At 47.9% G+C, this 18,338-nt stretch overlaps 1 protein-coding gene across 1 annotated transcript in view; it reads left to right on the top strand.

Annotated features, from left to right (window-relative positions):
• The window catches only part of CREB3L2 (cAMP responsive element binding protein 3 like 2), a 111,158-nt gene that overhangs the window by 65,617 nt on the left and 27,203 nt on the right, over positions 1–18,338 (top strand). The window contains exon 3 of the mRNA XM_073322178.2: positions 17,677–17,843. Coding sequence (XP_073178279.1) covers positions 17,677–17,843 — 167 coding nt within the window. The remainder of the gene's footprint in view (positions 1–17,676; positions 17,844–18,338) is intronic.

Below are 18,338 nucleotides of genomic sequence, written 5' to 3'. Positions count from 1 at the left end.
ACTAATTGTCCTGATGACTTTTAGAGGGGGAAAAAATCTAGAGAACTGTGGAAGTACTGGAGGATATGGGGTTAAGAACTGAATTTGTCTCCTATCTTCAATGAAGTGAGGTGGGGATGGAGCACAAGTGCTGATAATTCCTGTCCAATTTTAACTTCAGTCCTTGGGGGAATAATGGGACAAATACTAACAGAGTATCTGCATACGACTAACAGATAACAGGACTAGGATCAGGGGTGAAAGTAACTTAACCGACTTACCTGTATGCAGGGCAGCTGGGGTCCTGGGCAAGGTGGGGTGGGGGTTGGCTCGGGGCCCCCGGAAGGGGAGGGGCCTCAGGCGGAAGGGCCAGGCTGGGGCCAGACTTCCCCAGCTAGCCCTTCAGTGCTGCCTGGACCACGACATCGGGGCTCCGGTAGTGATTTAAAGGGCTGGGGGCTCCAGCCACTGGTGTGGTAGCAGCAGCCACGGCTGGGAGTCCTGGGCCCTTTAAATCGCTGCGGGAGCCCTGGTCCCTTTTAAATCACCGGGCCCTGGGTAGCTGCCCCTTTTGCCCTTTTCACCCTCCCACCCATCAGCAGCCCTGCCGGTACGGTCAGCTGTGTACCGGCGGTCACTTTCTTACCAGTACACCGTACCGGCTTACTTTCACCTCTGACTAGATTTGCCCAATTCCAGAATAGGTGTTATGAAACAATCTTGCATTTTTCAGGAGAGGCTGTAGGTACTTGAAATGTGTGGGGGGAAATCAAGAGATGAGGCCAGATAAGAGGCTGAGTGTAAAGAATATGTAAAAGAATCTCATACTCTAAAATATTAGCCCACTGAGCAGATGGCTTGACTCCTACTGCTGTATATTTGCATTCACTCCAGGGAGATGAGTTGTGATCTTACTAACAAGGGAGAAAATTCTGCAGGAGGGGAGCAGAAGCAGGCTAGATAAAAGGCTTCTGCATATACATGCAGAGGGAATCCATAATGATGAGGAAAAGAGAGCTAAGAAAAAAGTAGTACAGGCCAATTGGATCAGATTTTGATATAATTTAAGGATCCAGCCCTGTAGAACGGGGCCCTTATTTTATAAGACTTCACGTGGGGCAGCGTGACACTCTCCTCAGGAAACCCAGAACTGTAAGCCACCGTGTAGCCTGTGTGCCTCAGCAAGTGAGAGCTTTGCTGCTGCTAAACTGTGTCAGCTTTCTGACGCTCCAGCCTGTCTGCCTCACCAGCAAACTCCTCCAGTCTCTGCCAGGCAAACCCTTGCCTTGCAGGTAACAATCAGTGAACCCCAGTTCCAGAGTTTCCCCAGAGATGTCTCCCTGCAGTGTCCGGTCCCCCTCACTGGGACGCTCACAGAAATTACGAAGGTGGCTGCCTCCAAAGAGAGAGAGCACATACCAACCTGTTAGCGTAGCTGAGGACTCCCACTTTACTTCAGTATAACAGCTCTGAGATGTTTTTGTAATCAAACAAGAATACATTTATTAATACAGAACACAGATTTAAGTAATATCAGGCAAGAATAAAAGATAGAAAAGGGTTACAAAGACAACAAAAATAACACGTTTTCTAGTGCCTAAAACTTAATTTGAGCAAGCTATAGCTTTGCCTAAAACAGTTTCTCACAGCAAGTTTTCAGCAGCTCCCGCCTTTCAGGCCAAGAGGATCTACTGCTCACAAGCTCAGAGGGTGCTGTTCTCAATGTCCCCTAAGTGATGAACATATGTATAGCCATACTGGGTCAGACCAAAGGCCCATCTAGCCCAGTATCCTGTCTTTGACAGCGGCCAATGCCAGGTGCTTCAGAGGGAATGAACAGGACAGATAATCATCCAGTGGTCCATCCCGTCGCCCATTCCCAGCATCTGGCAAACAGAGGCTAGGGACACCATCCCCATCCGTATCATATCCCCCTTTAGTTGTCTCTTTTCCAACCTGAAAAGTCCCAGTCTTATTAATTTCTGTTTATATGATCCATCTAGTGATGGATCACTAGACTGTTTGTGCCCCCCCTTATGTTTCCCAAAGTCCATTGTCTTGGCCTCGAGCCAGGAAGACTTCCTGGGGATGCAGGTTATCTCCTGATGGGCTTACTAAGCTGTTTCCTCAGCTGCTTGGTAGCTTAATTGCTTGATTTACCTTTATGTGTAAATGTACATTCATTGTCTATGGCTTACAAAGAGTGATCCAGACAGGTAAATACACATTCCTTTGTCTATGACAGGCTTGTTTATCAAGTCTGCCCCCAAAACATATTTTAGGAACAGATTTCTAGCACACATACATAAAGATCTACACTTTCCACAGTATGCATCCGATGAAGTGAACTGTAGCTCACGAAAGCTTATGCTCAAATAAATTGGTTAGTCTCTAAGGTGCCACAAGTACTTCTTTTCTTTACACATCATCCATCCATCACGCAATGATATTCATAACCAGCGTGTCACCAGTTTTTATGTGATATCTTACTCGATACACTTTTACAGTACAATAATATTGTATACAATCAGTTGATTCAATTGGTTGTTCTTTGGAATTCCCACCTTCTTTTCCACTCTGGGGTGTCTAGACCATGATGTGTCTTACAGATGCTTTTCTGTTTTGTGGGTGAAGACAATAACTTAGCATGCTTTTTTTAAAGAACGAAAAAAAACCCCCCAAAAACCCTTTAATACACTGTCCTAGCAATAAGCATTTACGGCTCAACCCTGCAAGGTGCTGAGTGCCTTCTACTCCCGCTGAAGTCAGCGTTTGCTGACTGCGGGGAGAGGAGTAGGAACATTGTTGGATGAGACCCTTAGCCTGTAACACTAAGGGTACGTCTATGCTGTACAACCTTTACGGCAGTGTGTGAGGTACATATGCTGCATGCTCCCTAGCACAGGTATAGATAGCAGTGTAGATGGTGAGGCACAGCTTAGGTGAATGAAGACATGCCCGAACCCTTAAGGTATGTACCCAACACAGCTCTCTACATACCCAAGTAGTGCCTCTCCCCTCTATGTTTCTATTTCTAGATATGTAGTGTCCTGCTGCCAGAGCAGTTCCCCTCCTGGAATGGGTTACCTAGGCAGGTGGTGGAACCTCCTTCCTTAGATTTTTAAGGCCTGGCTTGACAAAGCCCTGGCTGGGATGATTTGGTTGGCGTTGATCCTGCTTTGAGCAGGGGGTTGGACTAGATGACCTCCTGAGGTCCCTTCCAACCCTGATATTATGAGATTCCTCAGGGGAAGGTTCTGACAAGAGGGAAGCAGTGGGGAAAAGCCACCGGCACCGACCTGCCACTGGAGCTTTCCCTGCTGCCTCCCTGCCAAACAGAACCATTTCCCCATTGCTGTGTGTAGCTACACACTACAGCCTAGATGCAGCCTGCTTTTCACTGTGGGGCATAGCTGCATGTACCCTGCACACTGCTGCCAGTGGTGTGCAGTGTCGATGTAGCCGAAGGGAAAGTATCCTATCAGCTACAGTCATTGCACTACAAGTAACCATCCGAAATGTAAGCGGGGGAATAGTCCTGCTATTGTGGGGAACTTTCCTGGCTTCTGCACTACCCCAGTGAAGTGGGCACGTGAAAGGATCTGAGTCCTCACTCCCACTTCCTTTACCCAGTGGCCTCCCTGCCCTTGAGGACTCCCCTTCCACTCTCCTGTCTGGCAGAGTCATAGAATCATAGAATAACAGGGTTGGAAGGGACCTCTGGAGGCCATCTAGTCCAACCCCCTGCCCAGAGCAGGACCAATCCCAACTAAATCATCCCAGCCAGGGCTTTGTCAAGCCTGACCTTAAAAACTTCTAAGGAAGAGGATTCCACCATCTCCCTAGGTAACGCATTCCAGTGTTTCACCACCCTCCTAGTGAAAAAGTTTTTCCTAATATCCAACCTAAACCTCCCCCACTGCAACTTGAGACCATTACTCCTTGTCCTGTCATCTGCTATCACTGAGAATAGTCTAGATCCATCCTCTTTCGATCCACCTTTCAGGTAGTTAAAAGCAGCTATCAAATCCCCCCTCATTCTTCTCTTCCGTAGACTAAACAATCCCAGTTCCCTCAGCCTCTCCTCATAAGTCATGTGTTCCAGTCCCCTAATAATTTGCTAAAGTCGAGGAATAACACGTCCTCGTAACCCCAAAAAGGCTGGGCCCAGGATTCCTGGGGGGCTTGACCTCCAACCCTGCTGTTGTCCCCTAGGACAGGGGCTAGGGTGTCCTCACTCCGGCATACTCTCTCTGCACTGGGCACTTCTGACCCATTGACCATTACATACAAGATAAAGCAAATGCAAGTTATTTAATCAACAATTAATTTTAAAAAGAATAAGGAAAAATGGGAAAGGTGAAAGGAAACACATCAACCTGCTCTATGGCAGGGAACATCACAAACAGTGTCTCTGGAAGGTCCGGGCAGTTCACAGTCTCCTCCTTGTAAGTCCCCAGCCTTTTTCTCAGGCCCTGGCTCTGCTGCAGGGATGCTGTGGGTTGGACACTTGCTCTGGTGGTGGCCACACGCTCTCAGGCTCTAAGTGGTAGGACCCTTCTTCCCAGTGTCGCCCCCGCCCTGTCAGGTTATGATCCAAGCCTGGCCTGCAGAGCCTCTTGGCTGAGGCGTCTCCCTGTGCTGGGCCTGCTGCCCAGGGTCCCCCTCGCTCTCCCCAGCTGCTCACCGCACCCAGCTCCGGACTGCTTCAGCCCCAGCTGCACCACTCTGTCTCTGCACTGCTGCTGCTTCTCTGGCTCCTCTGGCTCCAGTTGCTGCAGCTCTGCTCCCAGGACAGGTCTGCTCTGCAGGCTGCTTCTGTGATTCTGCTCCCAGCACTGACTTGCTTTGTGGGCTGCTCTTCTGGCCCCTCTGGCTCTGGTTGCTGCAGCTCTGCTCCCAGGACAGGGTCTGCTCTCTCTGGATCTGGCACAGCTCTGCTCCCCAGCTCAGCTCGGGCCCCTGCTTTCTCCTTAGCTCAGCCCCACTCTGTCTGACCCAGGCAATTCCAGCTCACACTGAGGACGGGATTTCCCTGGCTTCCTGACTCTCTGATTAGCCTGCCCACCCTGTCATTCAGGCTGACCTGGAGCATTGGCCTCTCCCCATTGTTCCTGGGGACTATCAGTTTCAGGGTCCTGATTTCCCATAGATCCTTCCCCTTTTAGTACTAGGAGCTAGCAACTAAAACACCCCCACTGAATGTTAGTAAGGGGGCAACAGTCCCTTACGTATGGCTCATGCCTTGCCACGCATTACTTTACCAAGGCTGCTTATTAAATTACCGTATATACTCGATCATAAGCCGGTTAGTTTATAAGCTGACCCCGCCCCCCCCAAGATGGATAAGTAAAAATGGCAAATTTTTATGACCCATTCATAAGCCGACCCTATAATTCAGGGATCGGCAAACTTTGGGTCCCAGCCCATCAGGATAAGCCGCTGGCAGGCCAGGATGGTTGGTTTACTTCAAGCATCCGCAGGCACAGAGGTAAACCGAAGTAAACAAAATGTCCCGGCCCACCAGCGGCTTACCCTGATGGGCTGGAACAGCAACTGGTGGGGAAACATTTTTGGGGGGAAAAGCTGGGGGTCAGGGGAGTAACCCCTGTGACCACCCCCGACATGACCCTTCCCTGTGTAACCCCTCCCTGCCCTGGCCCGGAACCCCCCCACTCTCCCCTTCCCACCTTGGGCCGGGGAGGATGTCTCTGGCCTGGCTGGAGCTTTTCTGGCTGGCCAGGTGGCATGGCTGCAGCTTGCTCTGGTGGGTGGGGCTGGGTGGCGCAGCTGCTTTGGAGGCTGGGGGGAGAGCAGCAGGGCCAGAAGCGGAGAGACTCTGGCCCCGCCTCTTCCCTTCTGGCTCTGTTGGCTGTGCTGCCTCTCCTTGCCCCCTCTTGTTGGTGGGGGCGGGGGAGGGAGGGTGCTGTGTCCCACCTCCCCCTCTCTGTATCCGTTCATAAGCTGACCCCCTTCTCTGGTGCTTCCCTTTTTTACTAAAAAAAATTCTGCTTATGAACGAGTATATACGGTAAATGTTCTGATATATATTTGGCTGTAAACTAACTTCCTGAGCTTCTTTTTATTTAGTTGTTTTTAACTTCATGTATTTTAATTATGTAATTCTAGTGGATCTGCTACTTAACATTCCGTTACCACTTATGTATTATTTTTACTTGAATTGGGAGTGGGCAGGTGACTGTTAAATCCCTTGCTGAAGGCCCCCAGCCTTATGGTGAATCATAGCTGTGGTGAATCATTAAATATAATGTAGCTGCTCCATGGGAGGACACCTGCATAAAAGGCATGGTGGGGGTGGTGGAGGTGGAGAGGTTAAGCCACGATGTAGAGGGTTTTTTTTTCTTTCCCCACATCCAATTTCCTAAAGGATAAAGTTGCCTTTTTTAAATATCCTTGGGAATTGAAGCTTGTTGCCCTAGTAACAGAGATTCTAATTTAATTTCACTGGAAGTCGTGTTGCCGTTCTAGCAGCAAGTGACAAACTCTGAATAGAGAAGGAGTGAAGAGGAGGAAGCCCCCTCTGCCCACCCACGTGGGGAGAGGGTGGTAGAGTTCATATTGAGTTTCTGTTGGAGGAAATCCCTCCATCCGGCTATCAAAGAGCCTTTGGTGATTGGCCTCTCCAATTTGAGGCAGGGTCCCTGGTAAGTGTAGTACACAGGGAGGGACTCATGTGCAGAGGTTTCTGCTTCACTCTGTGTATCAGTTCAGGACCACTAGGTTTACGTCTATGAACCCCAAATGGGGACAGAACCAAACTGAGCTCAAACATGCTGCTTTAGAGCCTAAGGTATGAATCCAAAAGTTCTTGTTCTATGAACAGATTACGCAGATATATCAGAAATGTTTCTCATAGGGAGTAGTGATGATATAACACCTAGCTCTTACATAACAGGTTTCATCCATAGCTCTCAAAGGGTTTTACAAAGGAGATTATTATTATTGTACGTGTAATAATATTTATTACATGGGGCCAATTCATTTCTGATATGAGTCCAACAAAGTGGCACACACCAGGGATGAATTTGGCCCACTATTAGGAGTATTTAAAAATATTTCCATGACTTAAATTAAGACCTGCAACTATAATTTATGTGGATAGATCTTCAAGAAGTTCTAAATTTTAAATAACCTCCAAATTTAGACCCCACTGCTGCAAGCACTTAAGGACATACTTAACTTCACTTATGTGAGTAGTCCTATTGACTTCACATGAGTAAAGTTAAGCATAGGTTTAGCTGTTTGCAGGATCAGGGCCTTATTCAACACTGCATTTTCCTCTTTCATAATTCTTTAAAAGTTCACTCTATGTAAAATATAATAATTTCTTTCCAGAACCTTTTCTGTATATTTGTAGGTTATCTACAAAACTGCATGTTCTTTGAAAGCTTCAATCCAAAAAGGTCTAGTAATATGAGTGCAACACATAGTGTAGCTATTTTGCAGCATATGTGCAAAGGATGCCTGGTGTCTGTTGGAATTTTCAGAATCTGTGATGGAATTAAATTCTGCATAAAAGTTGTAAACTACACTGAGCATCTTCAGGGCGAATCTGTAAAAATAATTTTTTATGTATAGATCTGTGAACCATTTACTTAACCTTTGCTGACTGTATTCTGGTGCTTTTCTAAGTTGATGAATAAGGAGCAAAGCATAAGAACCTGCTGCATTCCACCTAGACAGAGCACACATGTGCCTGGGGAGATATGTAGACAATAGCATGAAAATAGCAGCTATGTTCCAGGAGTTGATGAGCTTATGCCAAAGTGTTGGCTTCCTGCATTGCAGTTTATTTCAACCTTAACCATGAGCCCTGGGTTTGGGGAACTGTTACAGAGGCTTCCCATGAAGGTAGGATTCTGAATAATTTCTAAGCAGAGTCTGACGTTCCTGTGTGGGGCATGTGGATAGAGGCTCTCACAGCATATTAAAATCTTAGTCATAGACTTTAAGGTCAGAAGGGACCATTATGATAGTCTAGTCTGACCTCCTGCACAATGTAGGCCACAGAATCTCACCCACCCACTCCTGTAATAAACCCCTAACCTATGTCTGAGCTATTGAAGTCCTCAAATCATGGTTTAAAGACTTCAAGGTGCAGAGAATCCTCCAGCAAATGACCCATGCCCCACACTGCAGAGGAAGGCGAAACCCCCCCATGGCCTCTGCCAATCTGCCCTGGAGGAAAATTCCTTCATGACCCCAAATATAACAATCAGCTAAACCCAAGCATGTGGGCAAGACTCACCAGCGAGCCACCAGGAAAGAATTCTCTGTAGTCACTCAGATCCCACCCACCCCATCTAACATCCCATCACAGGCCATTGGTCATATTTACCGCTAATAGTCAAAGATCAATTAATTGACAAAATTAGGCTATCCTATCATACCATCCCCTCCATAAACTTATCTAGCTTAGTCTTGAAGCCAGATATGTCTTTTGCTCCCACTGCTCCCCTTGGAAGGCTGTTCCAGAACTTCACTCCTCTGATGGTTAGAAACTTTTATCTAATTTCAAGTCTAAACTTCCTGATGGCCAGTTTATATCCATTTGTTCTTGTGTCCACATTGGTACTGAGCTTAAATAATTCCTCTCCCTCCCTGGTATTTATCCTTCTGGTATATTTATAGAGAGCAATCATATCTCCCCTCAGCCATCTTTTAGTTAGGCTAAACAAACCAAGCTCTTTGAGTCTCCTTTCAAGACTCAAAGACAGGTTTTCCATGCCTCAGATCATTCTAGTAGCCCTTCTCTCTACCTGTTCCAGTTTGAATTCATCCTTCTTAAACACGGGAGACCAGAACTGTACACAATATTCCAGATGAGGTCTCACCAGTGCCTTGTATAATGGTACTAACACCTCCTTATCTCTACTGGAAATACCTCGCCTGATGCATCCCAAGACCGCATTAACTTTTTTCACAGCCATATCACATTGGTGGCTCATAGCATCATCTTCTGGGGAGTTAGGTCCTCTTTGAGAGTTTTAAATATCAAGAAAAGGCCTTATTTGCTACTATAGCTAGATGGGGGGGGGAGGGGGGAATTTCCTCCCAACCCTTCCCAAAAAGTAGTAGGAGATAGAAACGCAAGATTGAGAGGCACCATGGACCAGTGAATAGTGCAGCAGACTAGGAGATGGGAAAGACCTGGGTTCTATTCCTGACTCTATCACTGACCTGCAATGGGGCAAATCTCTCTCCATCTCCTTCCCCTCCTGCCCTTTTTCTATCTTGTTTGCTTCAATTGTGAACCCCTTCGGGGAAGATGCTGTCTCTTACCATGTTTTCTACCAACAGCACCTAGTACAGTGGGGCCCTGATCTTAACCGGGGCCTGTGGGTGCTAATGTAATACAAATAGCCACACTAAAAGAGAGCAGCGTATAGCAGGAACCTGGAGGCTGAGGCCTTTATACCTTGCGGGAGTTTTATGACCCCTGAGGAAAATGAAATACTTTGTTGTCAGACTCCACCTTGGGAGCCTCCTGGGGGGTGTGTGAAGGGAGAAGTGTAGGCAGCACAGGGATCAGCTAACTAGCTGTTCATTTGATAAACTGTGGCCAGGTGGCCGTACGTTCTTTCCCCTAATCCCTGAACAGCTGTGCATCTGAGATTATCCTTGGTGCGCACCTGCCTTCTTCCCTGTGCTTCTGTACCCAGGAATGCTTTGTGCTTGCTCCTGGACTTGAAGCAACTTGCCTTGACTAAAAGTGAGACTTGGCATTTGTGGCAAAAACCATCTTGCAATTTTCTAGTTAGAGAGGCTGAAGTTGGGTTGCCTCAAAATAATATCCATCCTGTTTTTGCCAAGGCAGTGTTATTCTCTAATGGGCTCTTTAAAAACAAACAAACCAAAACAAAACTATGTGGAGACATCTGTAAAATCAAAGCCCAAGTTAATCTCTATATGTCGTTAAATACTGAATTAATGAAATGAAGGCTGCATAAAATGGGGCAAATTCTGCACTGTCATAGACCTGGTCCATTCCTATTAATTCAGAGCAAAATGTTGTTTGTGAAAAGAAGTCCTTTCCCACTTCAACCCTCCAAAATAAATGCTTCATTGCTCACTTCTCAGAGATGGAGAGGGAACTCTGTCGCAGTGGTGCAGTGCTTTAATCATCCTAGATCAGTGGTCTCCAACCTTTTTATGCCCAAGATCACTTTTTGAATTTAAGGGCAACCCAGGATCTACCTCGCCCCTCACTCCATGCCCCCCTCTCTCAGTTGCTCACTTTCCCCACCCTCACTCATTCTCACTGAGTTGGGGTTGGGGTTTGGGAGGGGGTGTGGGCTCTGGGCTGGGGACGAGTGGTTTGCAGTATGGGAGGGGGCTCTGGGCTGAGCCTAGGGCAGAGGGTTGGGGTGCAAGCTCTGGGAGGGAGTTTGGGTGCCGGAGGGGTCTCTGGGCTAGGGCAGAGTGTTGGGGTGCAGGCTCTGCGGGGTGGGGGGGTCAGGGCTGGGGCAGGGGGTTGGGGCGGCAGGTCGGCTACAGGGTGTGGACTCTGGGAGGAGGGTCAGGGCTGGGGTGCAGAAGGGGGCTCAGGATGTGGGAGGAGGGTTAGTGCTCAGGGTGCAGGAGGGGGGTTTGCACCCAAATTCTATCCTAGAGCCCCCTCCTGCATCCCAGATCTCTTCCAGAGCTTGCCCCCTCCACCACCTGCCCCCCCCCTCAGCCCAGAGCCCCCTCCCACACTCTGAAACCCTCAGCCCCACCCCAGCGCCCACACCTCCTCCCACACCCCAGCCCCCTGCCCCAGCCTGGTAAAAGTGAGGGAGGGGGAATGGAGTGAGTGGGGTGGGGTCTTGGAAGGGGTGGGGTAGGGGCAAGGCAAGAGTGTTTGTTTGGGTTTGTGTGATTAGACAGTTGGCAACCTTAATTCTGTAGTGCAGGGATAATCAATTATTTTTTTGACAAGGTCCAAATTTCTTGGTCAAGGTATAGTCAAGGTCAAGACTCCAAAGAAAATAAGTAAATAAAAACATTTTGGGCTCCGTTCAAAAGCATCTGGCAGTCCAGGTTTGGCTTGCAGTCTACCTATTGACTTCCCCAGCTGTAGTGTGATCACTGTACTTTTGTCACTCCCCCACCCTCTATTAAATTTTGCCAGTCTGAAAAGCACCCCAGAGTTTGATTACCAAACAGTGCCTCCTTTGTCAGGACTGCTTCAGTGGCTTTGGTTTCATTATCTTTGGTGGTAGCAGTGGGAGGTGGGTGGGAAAACCATCTGCAAGTCTGTAAAAGAAACTATTTGTTGATGAATGCAGCCTCTCACCTGATGGGGGTGGGGTAGAGGGTGGTGAGGTTGACATCGAACATTACAGACTTAATAAACGGGGCTTGTGTCTGCCTCTGGGTGTGCTGAGTGGGGGTGGCAGGAGTAATGCTGAGCAACCAGGGCTTGTGAGGTGGGGGAGGGACAGGGAGCACAAGGAAACAGTTATTCATACACACAGGGGCCAGCTACCTTTCAGAGGCTGGAAAAGTGTGTGTAAATCAGACCACTGAGTTAGGATACTGTACTCTGCTATGAGTGCTGCCTTCAGCAGCATGTGAGGGCTTTTAAACAGGCATGAGCTCTTTATCGAGTAAAGGGCACTGCTTGGTTCACAGCGGAGTGGGTTCTCATTTTCTTTCGGTGGAAATGGGGGTGGTGATTTTCCTATAAAGCTTTGAGTCCGCTACAGTATGAGCTTCACCTCCTGCTATTTGCTGGCACTCAGGCTGCAACGTCACTTGTCAGATGTCCTCAGCCTTCATTATTTATTTATTTTTTTTTTTAAGTGATGGTACATTTGAATGTGGAGGATTGTAGTACTCAGGCAAGTACCGAGCAGCGTACAGCTCTGCAAACATATCGGTCCGGCCTTTTAGCACCATCTTGCTGTTCCAGTGGTAGTGGCCCCGCCTACCTCTGCCAATGCACCTAAAGTCTGAACAGCATTGCTTCAAACCACCCTATTGAGACACAGTGGGGGGTGGTTTTAAGAAATGGACAAATGTCCACCAGAGGCGAGGTTAAAAATTACATGGCTTTACTAATGACTTTAAGTCCATGTGTAAAATCAAGTCTCCAGAAGAAGAAAAAATTTAGGCTAGGAGGTATAATGTGCACTTAGGTTCATTACTGCTCAATATCAATCCATGGTGGGCTGGAAGGATCCATTGAGGGCCCGTTGTTGGAATCCTTGGTGCAGCTGAGGCATAATGGAACGCTGGTGTGTCAATGAACACTGCTAGCTCGCGAGAGTGCTAGCAGCCAACAGAGAAGGGGCTAGCAGCAATACTCTCAGTATAACGCGGTCCTCTGGAGCCAGGGTTTGGAAGCCTTAGGAAGAGATTTTGTAGCAAAGATGACAATGAAATGTTTTAAGCAGTGGTGAAAGTAAGTTAGAGATCTTACTGGTATGCCGGAGTCCTGAGCAATGGGCGTGGCCTTAACCGGAAGTGGCAGGGCCTTAAATCCCCGGGCCCTTTAAATCTTGATTTAAAGGACCAGGGTTCCAGCTGCAGTAGTGGCGGCTGGGAGCCTGGGGCCCTTTAAATCACTCCCGACCTACCAGCTGCAGAGGCGGCTGGGAACCCTGGGACTCGGGGGCGATTTAAAGGGCCCAGGGCTCCAGCTGTTGCTACCGCAGCGGAGCCCCGGGCCCTTTAAATCACTGAGGAGCCTTGGGGCTCCCGGCTGCCACCACTACCCCGGGGCTCTGCTCTGGTAGCAGCTGCCGGAGCCCCAAGCCCTTTAAATCCCTTCCTGAGCCCTGCTGCCCGAGCCCCGGGGTAGTGGCAGCCAGGCTCTGTTGGGGATTTAAAGGGCTCCAGGGCTCCAGCCGCCGCTACCGCCCCAGCCCTTTAAATCCACTCCAGAGCCCAGCCACTGCTACCCTAGGGCTTTGGTAGCAGGGCTCCGGCAGGGATTTAAAGGCCCGGGGCGGTACCAGGGCCCTTTAAATTCCCGCCACTGCTACCTCAGGGCTTTAAATTGCCCTCTGGGAAAGCCGGTCCCGGTACGGCACACCAGCTCTTACCGATATGCCGTAACGGGGCGTACCGGCTTACTTTCGCCTCTGGTTTTAAGATACACTGATGCACTCTGCTCTGGAGTGGTGGGGGACAGGGGAGGAGAATACCTGTAGCTTTCTGGGATATGATGTAATAGAGGAGAGATCAGGTGGGTGCATTTTCAGTTCCACACTTTTTCAAAGAATTCCCTATGTGTATATATGAGATGATTGTCAAGAAAAGAGCCAGAGAAAGTTCCTTATAATAATTTCCTGGTTAAATATAGTACGTCAATGCTAAACTATCCATGCCCTGATGAGTATTTGACTGGTTAAACTGGCTTTTCAGGTCTAGAATAATTCCAAATAACTTCTGCAGAACTAAGTGATTGTTACTGAGGCCTCTGGAGATTCCAGTGCAGCAAAACAATGATTTTTAAGAATGATAAATGTCTCTTTCTGTCATGGCAGCCAAGCCCTTGTGAAATCAGTGATTTAGAATTGTTAATAATCACCAAGTACAGCCTAGAGGGCAGGGCCTCCTGGTTATGTGATGTGCTATGTCTCAGAAGACCACTCAAGGCTGCTGCTTCAGTTCATTATGAATGTAAATTAACAGAGTGCTTTTCCTCCCAAAGGAGCCTGAAGTGGCTTACACCCTACAGCACTAAAATGTGGCCACAATAGCTGAGGGGAGGGAACATTTTGGCAGAGTTCATACGAAAAGATTTGCTTTGGTGAAAAGTGCCACAGGATATTGTGACAAAGTTCCTCCTCTACCTTGGTGGGTTTTGCACTTTTGGGCGGATTTGCTCGCCCCGGAGATTCACGGCAGCCCTCAGTTTGGCCGTTTTCATGAACCCACAGTCCAGGTCAACTACTCCTGTGTCTGATCAGGAGTTGGGAGGAGGCCATGGGGAAGTAGCCCAGGGAGTTGTAGCTGTTGCACAGCTGTTTCAGGAGGCACTCTAGACAGCTGTATTCCACAGGGCCCTGGGCTGGAACCCAGAGTAGAGGGCGGGCCCGGGTTCCCCCCAAACCTCCCAACACCTTCTTTATCCTCACCATAGGACCTTCCTCCTGGTGTCTGATGATGCTTGTACTCCTCAGTCCTCCAACAGTACACATTCTCACTCTCAGCTCCCAATGCCACTTGCTCCCAGCTCCTCATACGTGCACCACAAACTGAAGTGAGCTCCTTTTTAAACCCAGGTGCCCTGATTAGCCTGCCTTAATTGATTCAAACAGCTTCTTGATTGGTTGCAGGTGTTCTAATCGGCTTGTCTGCCTTAATTATTTCCAGAAAGTTCCTCATTGTTCTGGAACCTTCCCTGTTACCTTACCCAGGGAAAAGGGACCTACTTAACCTGGGGCTAATATATCTGCCTTCTATCATGGATCCCCCGCGGGGGGTGGGGGGATCCTTTTAGCAGTGGGCGGGCTTTGCCTGCCCACTTCCTGGATCCCAATAGGATCATTCACCAGAGTGAGGAGGTTGGCCGATGGAGTCTCCTGTGACTGTGGGGCCTATTTCCGATCCTCCGTCCGTTCACATATCAGGGCAGAGTTCCTCTGGGCGGCATCCACTGACTCCCTTGATGCCTTTGAGGAGCAGCGGGTGCTGTCCGGGGTTCTCTGCTCGGTGTCCCCATTCAGTTCCCTTCGTTTGACCCTTTGACCACGCTCCTGTCCCTGTTATTTCATTAGTTGTTCCCCATGTTTATTTGGTGTCCAGGTCCTGTGGATCCCCCTCTTAGGCTAGGGGGATCCTTTAGCAGTGCGTGGGCTTTGCCCGCCCACTTCCCGGCTTCCAATAGGATCATTCTCCTGTAGCCATTTGGCCTGACCCTGTCACAATATTTAAGGTCCAGACAAAGCAGAGAATATTGTTTTAAGAATCTGAATCATCCACACACACTAAACTGAAGGGAACTCCTATTTCAGTACAATAGAAATTTTCATTGTGGTGGGGAAGGCTGTGGACGGGGGGAAAGGGTGTCGGGGGAAAGGGGAGAGAGCAGAGTGTCCTTTATCCTTAGTTGAAATTTCGACAAATTGCCCTTTTCTCTAAATGTATGTATGTTTGTTTGTTTATGCCTGAAGTCTTTGGGGCAGCTTAAAATATAGACATTTAAAAAAAAATATCCTCACTCTCTCTATAGTTACTCTTCCTCGCAGAGCTGGGGTGGCTGTTTGTTTGAAGTTTCTGATTACAGGATATATGTTTTCATTTTTAACCCCGTCGGTGTTTTTATTCAAATTACATCTCTTGCTTTCCAGCAGTGTAAGTTAGGTTACACCACAAAGTAATGACTAGTATCAAAACTGTATGTTGTCTCCCTCCTTCCAGTTACTCAATTGCCAGCAACATTGTGTGCAGTCTTGATACCAGCGGGCGAAATGAAGATGGAGACTGCCCATTTGCGGCTGAACTCCAGTAACTTTGTTCTGCCTAAATATATTCCCCTCCCTCCCACTCCCAGTTCAGATGTATAAGCTGTTTGTCACTGTTGTATTGCATGATTCTAGCTCAGAAAGGCTGTGTTTCAGTCCCTGGTGAAGTGATACTGCCTTCACAGTACTTGTGAGTGGCATGCTATAAATAGAGCCCTACCAAATTCACAGTCTATTTTAGTCAATTTCATGGTCATAGGATTTTAGAAATCATAAATGTCATGATTTCAGCTATTTAAATCTGAAATTTCACAGTGTTGTAATTGTAGGGGTCCTGACCCTAAAAGGGGTGTGTGGGGGTGTGTGTGGTGGGGGGGTGTCACAAGGTTATTGTAGGAGGGGTTGCGGTACTGCTACACTTAATCCTGCGCTGCTGCTGGCAGCGGCTCTGCCTTCAGAGCTGGGCAGCTGGAGAGCGGTGGCTGCTGGCTGGGGGCCTAGCTCTGAAGGCAGAGCTGCCACCAGCAGCAGCGCAGAAGTAAGGATGACCTGGTGTGGTGTTGCCACCCTTACTTCTGTGCTGCTGCCTGCAGAGCTGGGCCCTCTGTCAGCAGCCGCCACTCTCCAGCCATCCAGCTCTGAAGGCCGCACAGAATTAAGGATGGCAATACCGCAACCCGCCCCTAAAGTAATCTTGCAACACCCTTGCACCTCCCTTTTGGTCAGGACCCCCAATTTGAGAAATGCTGGACACCCCCATAAAATCTGTATAGTATAAGGTAAAAGCACACAAAAGACCAGATTTCACAGTCCATGACGTGTTTTCCATAGCCATGAGTTTGGTAGGGCCCTAGCTATAAATCAATCCATTACAAATTGAGCTTCCGTGGTGCATCAATATATAGGCATGCAAAGGCTTTTTGCTTTTCCTGTTGCTTCTATATGTGTAATGAGCGTGTGTGTGTGTGTGTGTGTGTGGAGTCGGGCTAGGGAAGCAGCAGAAAGAGCAAAATCCTTTGCCTGGGTAGATATCCATGCTACCCAGCTCAGTTTTTAACTGGTTGATTTAGCTAGCGTGACTCTCACAAGTACTGTTATCCCACCACTGAAATGCAGCCACTCTGAACCAGAAACATGGCACAGGGGGGATGAATAGCTTACACAGCAGAACACCAGTGGTAATTTCTTTGGGCAGGATGCAATGATAAGAATTCATATATATATGTGGTGGTAATAGCGTGGTTGTTTTGGGCTCTTGATGGGCTTGTGTTAAAAGTGGGAATCCTCCTGACTTATCATCCTTACACTCATGACTCTAGAGCAGGCTAACTCGTTCTTTAGACCAAGGCAAGTAGAGCATGGCTCTCTGCCCAAATGCTCTGATTCACCACATGCATTGACCAGCTCATGCTCAAATAAATTGGTTAGTCTCTAAGGTGCCACAAGTACTCCTTTTCTTATTGACCAGAGTGTTACTGAAGTAGAGATACTGCCACCCCCACCAAGTCCTGGCCCTCAGTGCAAAGAATCCAGCTTGGCCAGCTGAATACCATTGAGTTTCCCTTGATGGCCAAGCTTTCAATAAACTGGGCCTTATTATAGCTCTGCCAACACATGATGTACATTTAATTGCTGCCAGTCAAAGTGCACATCTTATGCTGTGACTCCCAGCTGCTCTGGGGAGGAAGCTGAGATAATCATGATGTCACCAATACTCCTATGAAATCATTAAAGCTATTATCCCCTTTTATGCTAATTAAATAAAACACTGGGGAAGAGAAATTTCATTTGGAAGAGCAAAAGCTTCTTGGTTCCCAAAAGTGTCATTCAGTCTCTGCAGTTGTGTAATGACTACAAGCACCAGGGTGAGCAAAAGTCTGCCCAGATGCAGGCACTGTGTGAGAAGGAACAAAACTGACATTAGCCTGTGTAGAATGCTACTCCTGGGCTGCTTTATCTGATGGCTTGTTTAGTCTTGTTCTACTATGTGTTAGCAGCCTTCAGCAATATATGGTGATGATTACCCGCTCTCTGTCATCTCACCACTTATCCCCATATCCCAAGGCTAAGGTTAGGTTACAGTTATGAAATGGCTCAGTTGTCTGCATGGAACAATAAGCTGAAAATAGGTACAGGGTTCTGTTAATAACAATGAGCTAAATGCCTCTTTTTCTGGTTTTCTTTTGTCAGGGACAGGTGGAGCTGGTTTCATTTTTGATTTGTTTTTATGTTCTATCTCTGATCTAAATGCGTGGTGGTCGCTTTCTTTCCCTGCCAGCTGACCTGGAAAATGAGGAATGGTGTCTGGGTGCGGAATTGACTTCAGCAACAATAAAAACTGAACCCGTGCTGTGTGAGGCGCCAGGCCTTACCCCCTCTGTCAGTCTCACCATCACACCTGTGCCCCTGGAAGGCGAAGAACCCCAGCTGCAATCTGATGCCATGGTACTTGCATATTTTCTATTCTCTTGCCTGTCCAGATAGATGTAGGTTCCCATAAAGCTTTGCACTGTAGTGTAGTCTTTCTGGTGTGAAGGTCTGAGAATTCCAGACATGCAATACATTATGGGTTGGTGTCGTCTCTTGTTTGCCAGTCTCCAACAATAATGTAAGTGCCCATTTTTCAAATGATGTCTCTATATAATTCAGCCTCTGGTACTATTGTCTACCGGCTGCACCATTTGCTTTTCTATACTTACAGCCTCTTCTGGACAGGGTCAAAGCCTGGGGTTCACGCATCTCTAGAACACCTAGTCTCTGATGAATCAGTCCCACTTAGAATCGCTAACCAGTTAACCCCATGGAATCTGTGGCAAGATGCACATCATCCGTTATCCACAATGATTTTGCCTCAAGGCTGTTTAAACTCACCCTAACCCAAAGGAGAACACCTATGTGGGGTGGCCAGCGCTTGTAGTGAGAACTTCCATACCACTGTAA

The sequence above is a fragment of the Lepidochelys kempii genome, chromosome 1 (assembly GCF_965140285.1).
Source record: "Lepidochelys kempii isolate rLepKem1 chromosome 1, rLepKem1.hap1, whole genome shotgun sequence".
In the NCBI taxonomy this organism is placed as follows: Eukaryota; Metazoa; Chordata; order Testudines; family Cheloniidae; genus Lepidochelys; species Lepidochelys kempii.
Note: the sequence above shows the minus strand (reverse complement) of the source record. Positions and strands in the feature narration are given on the sequence as shown.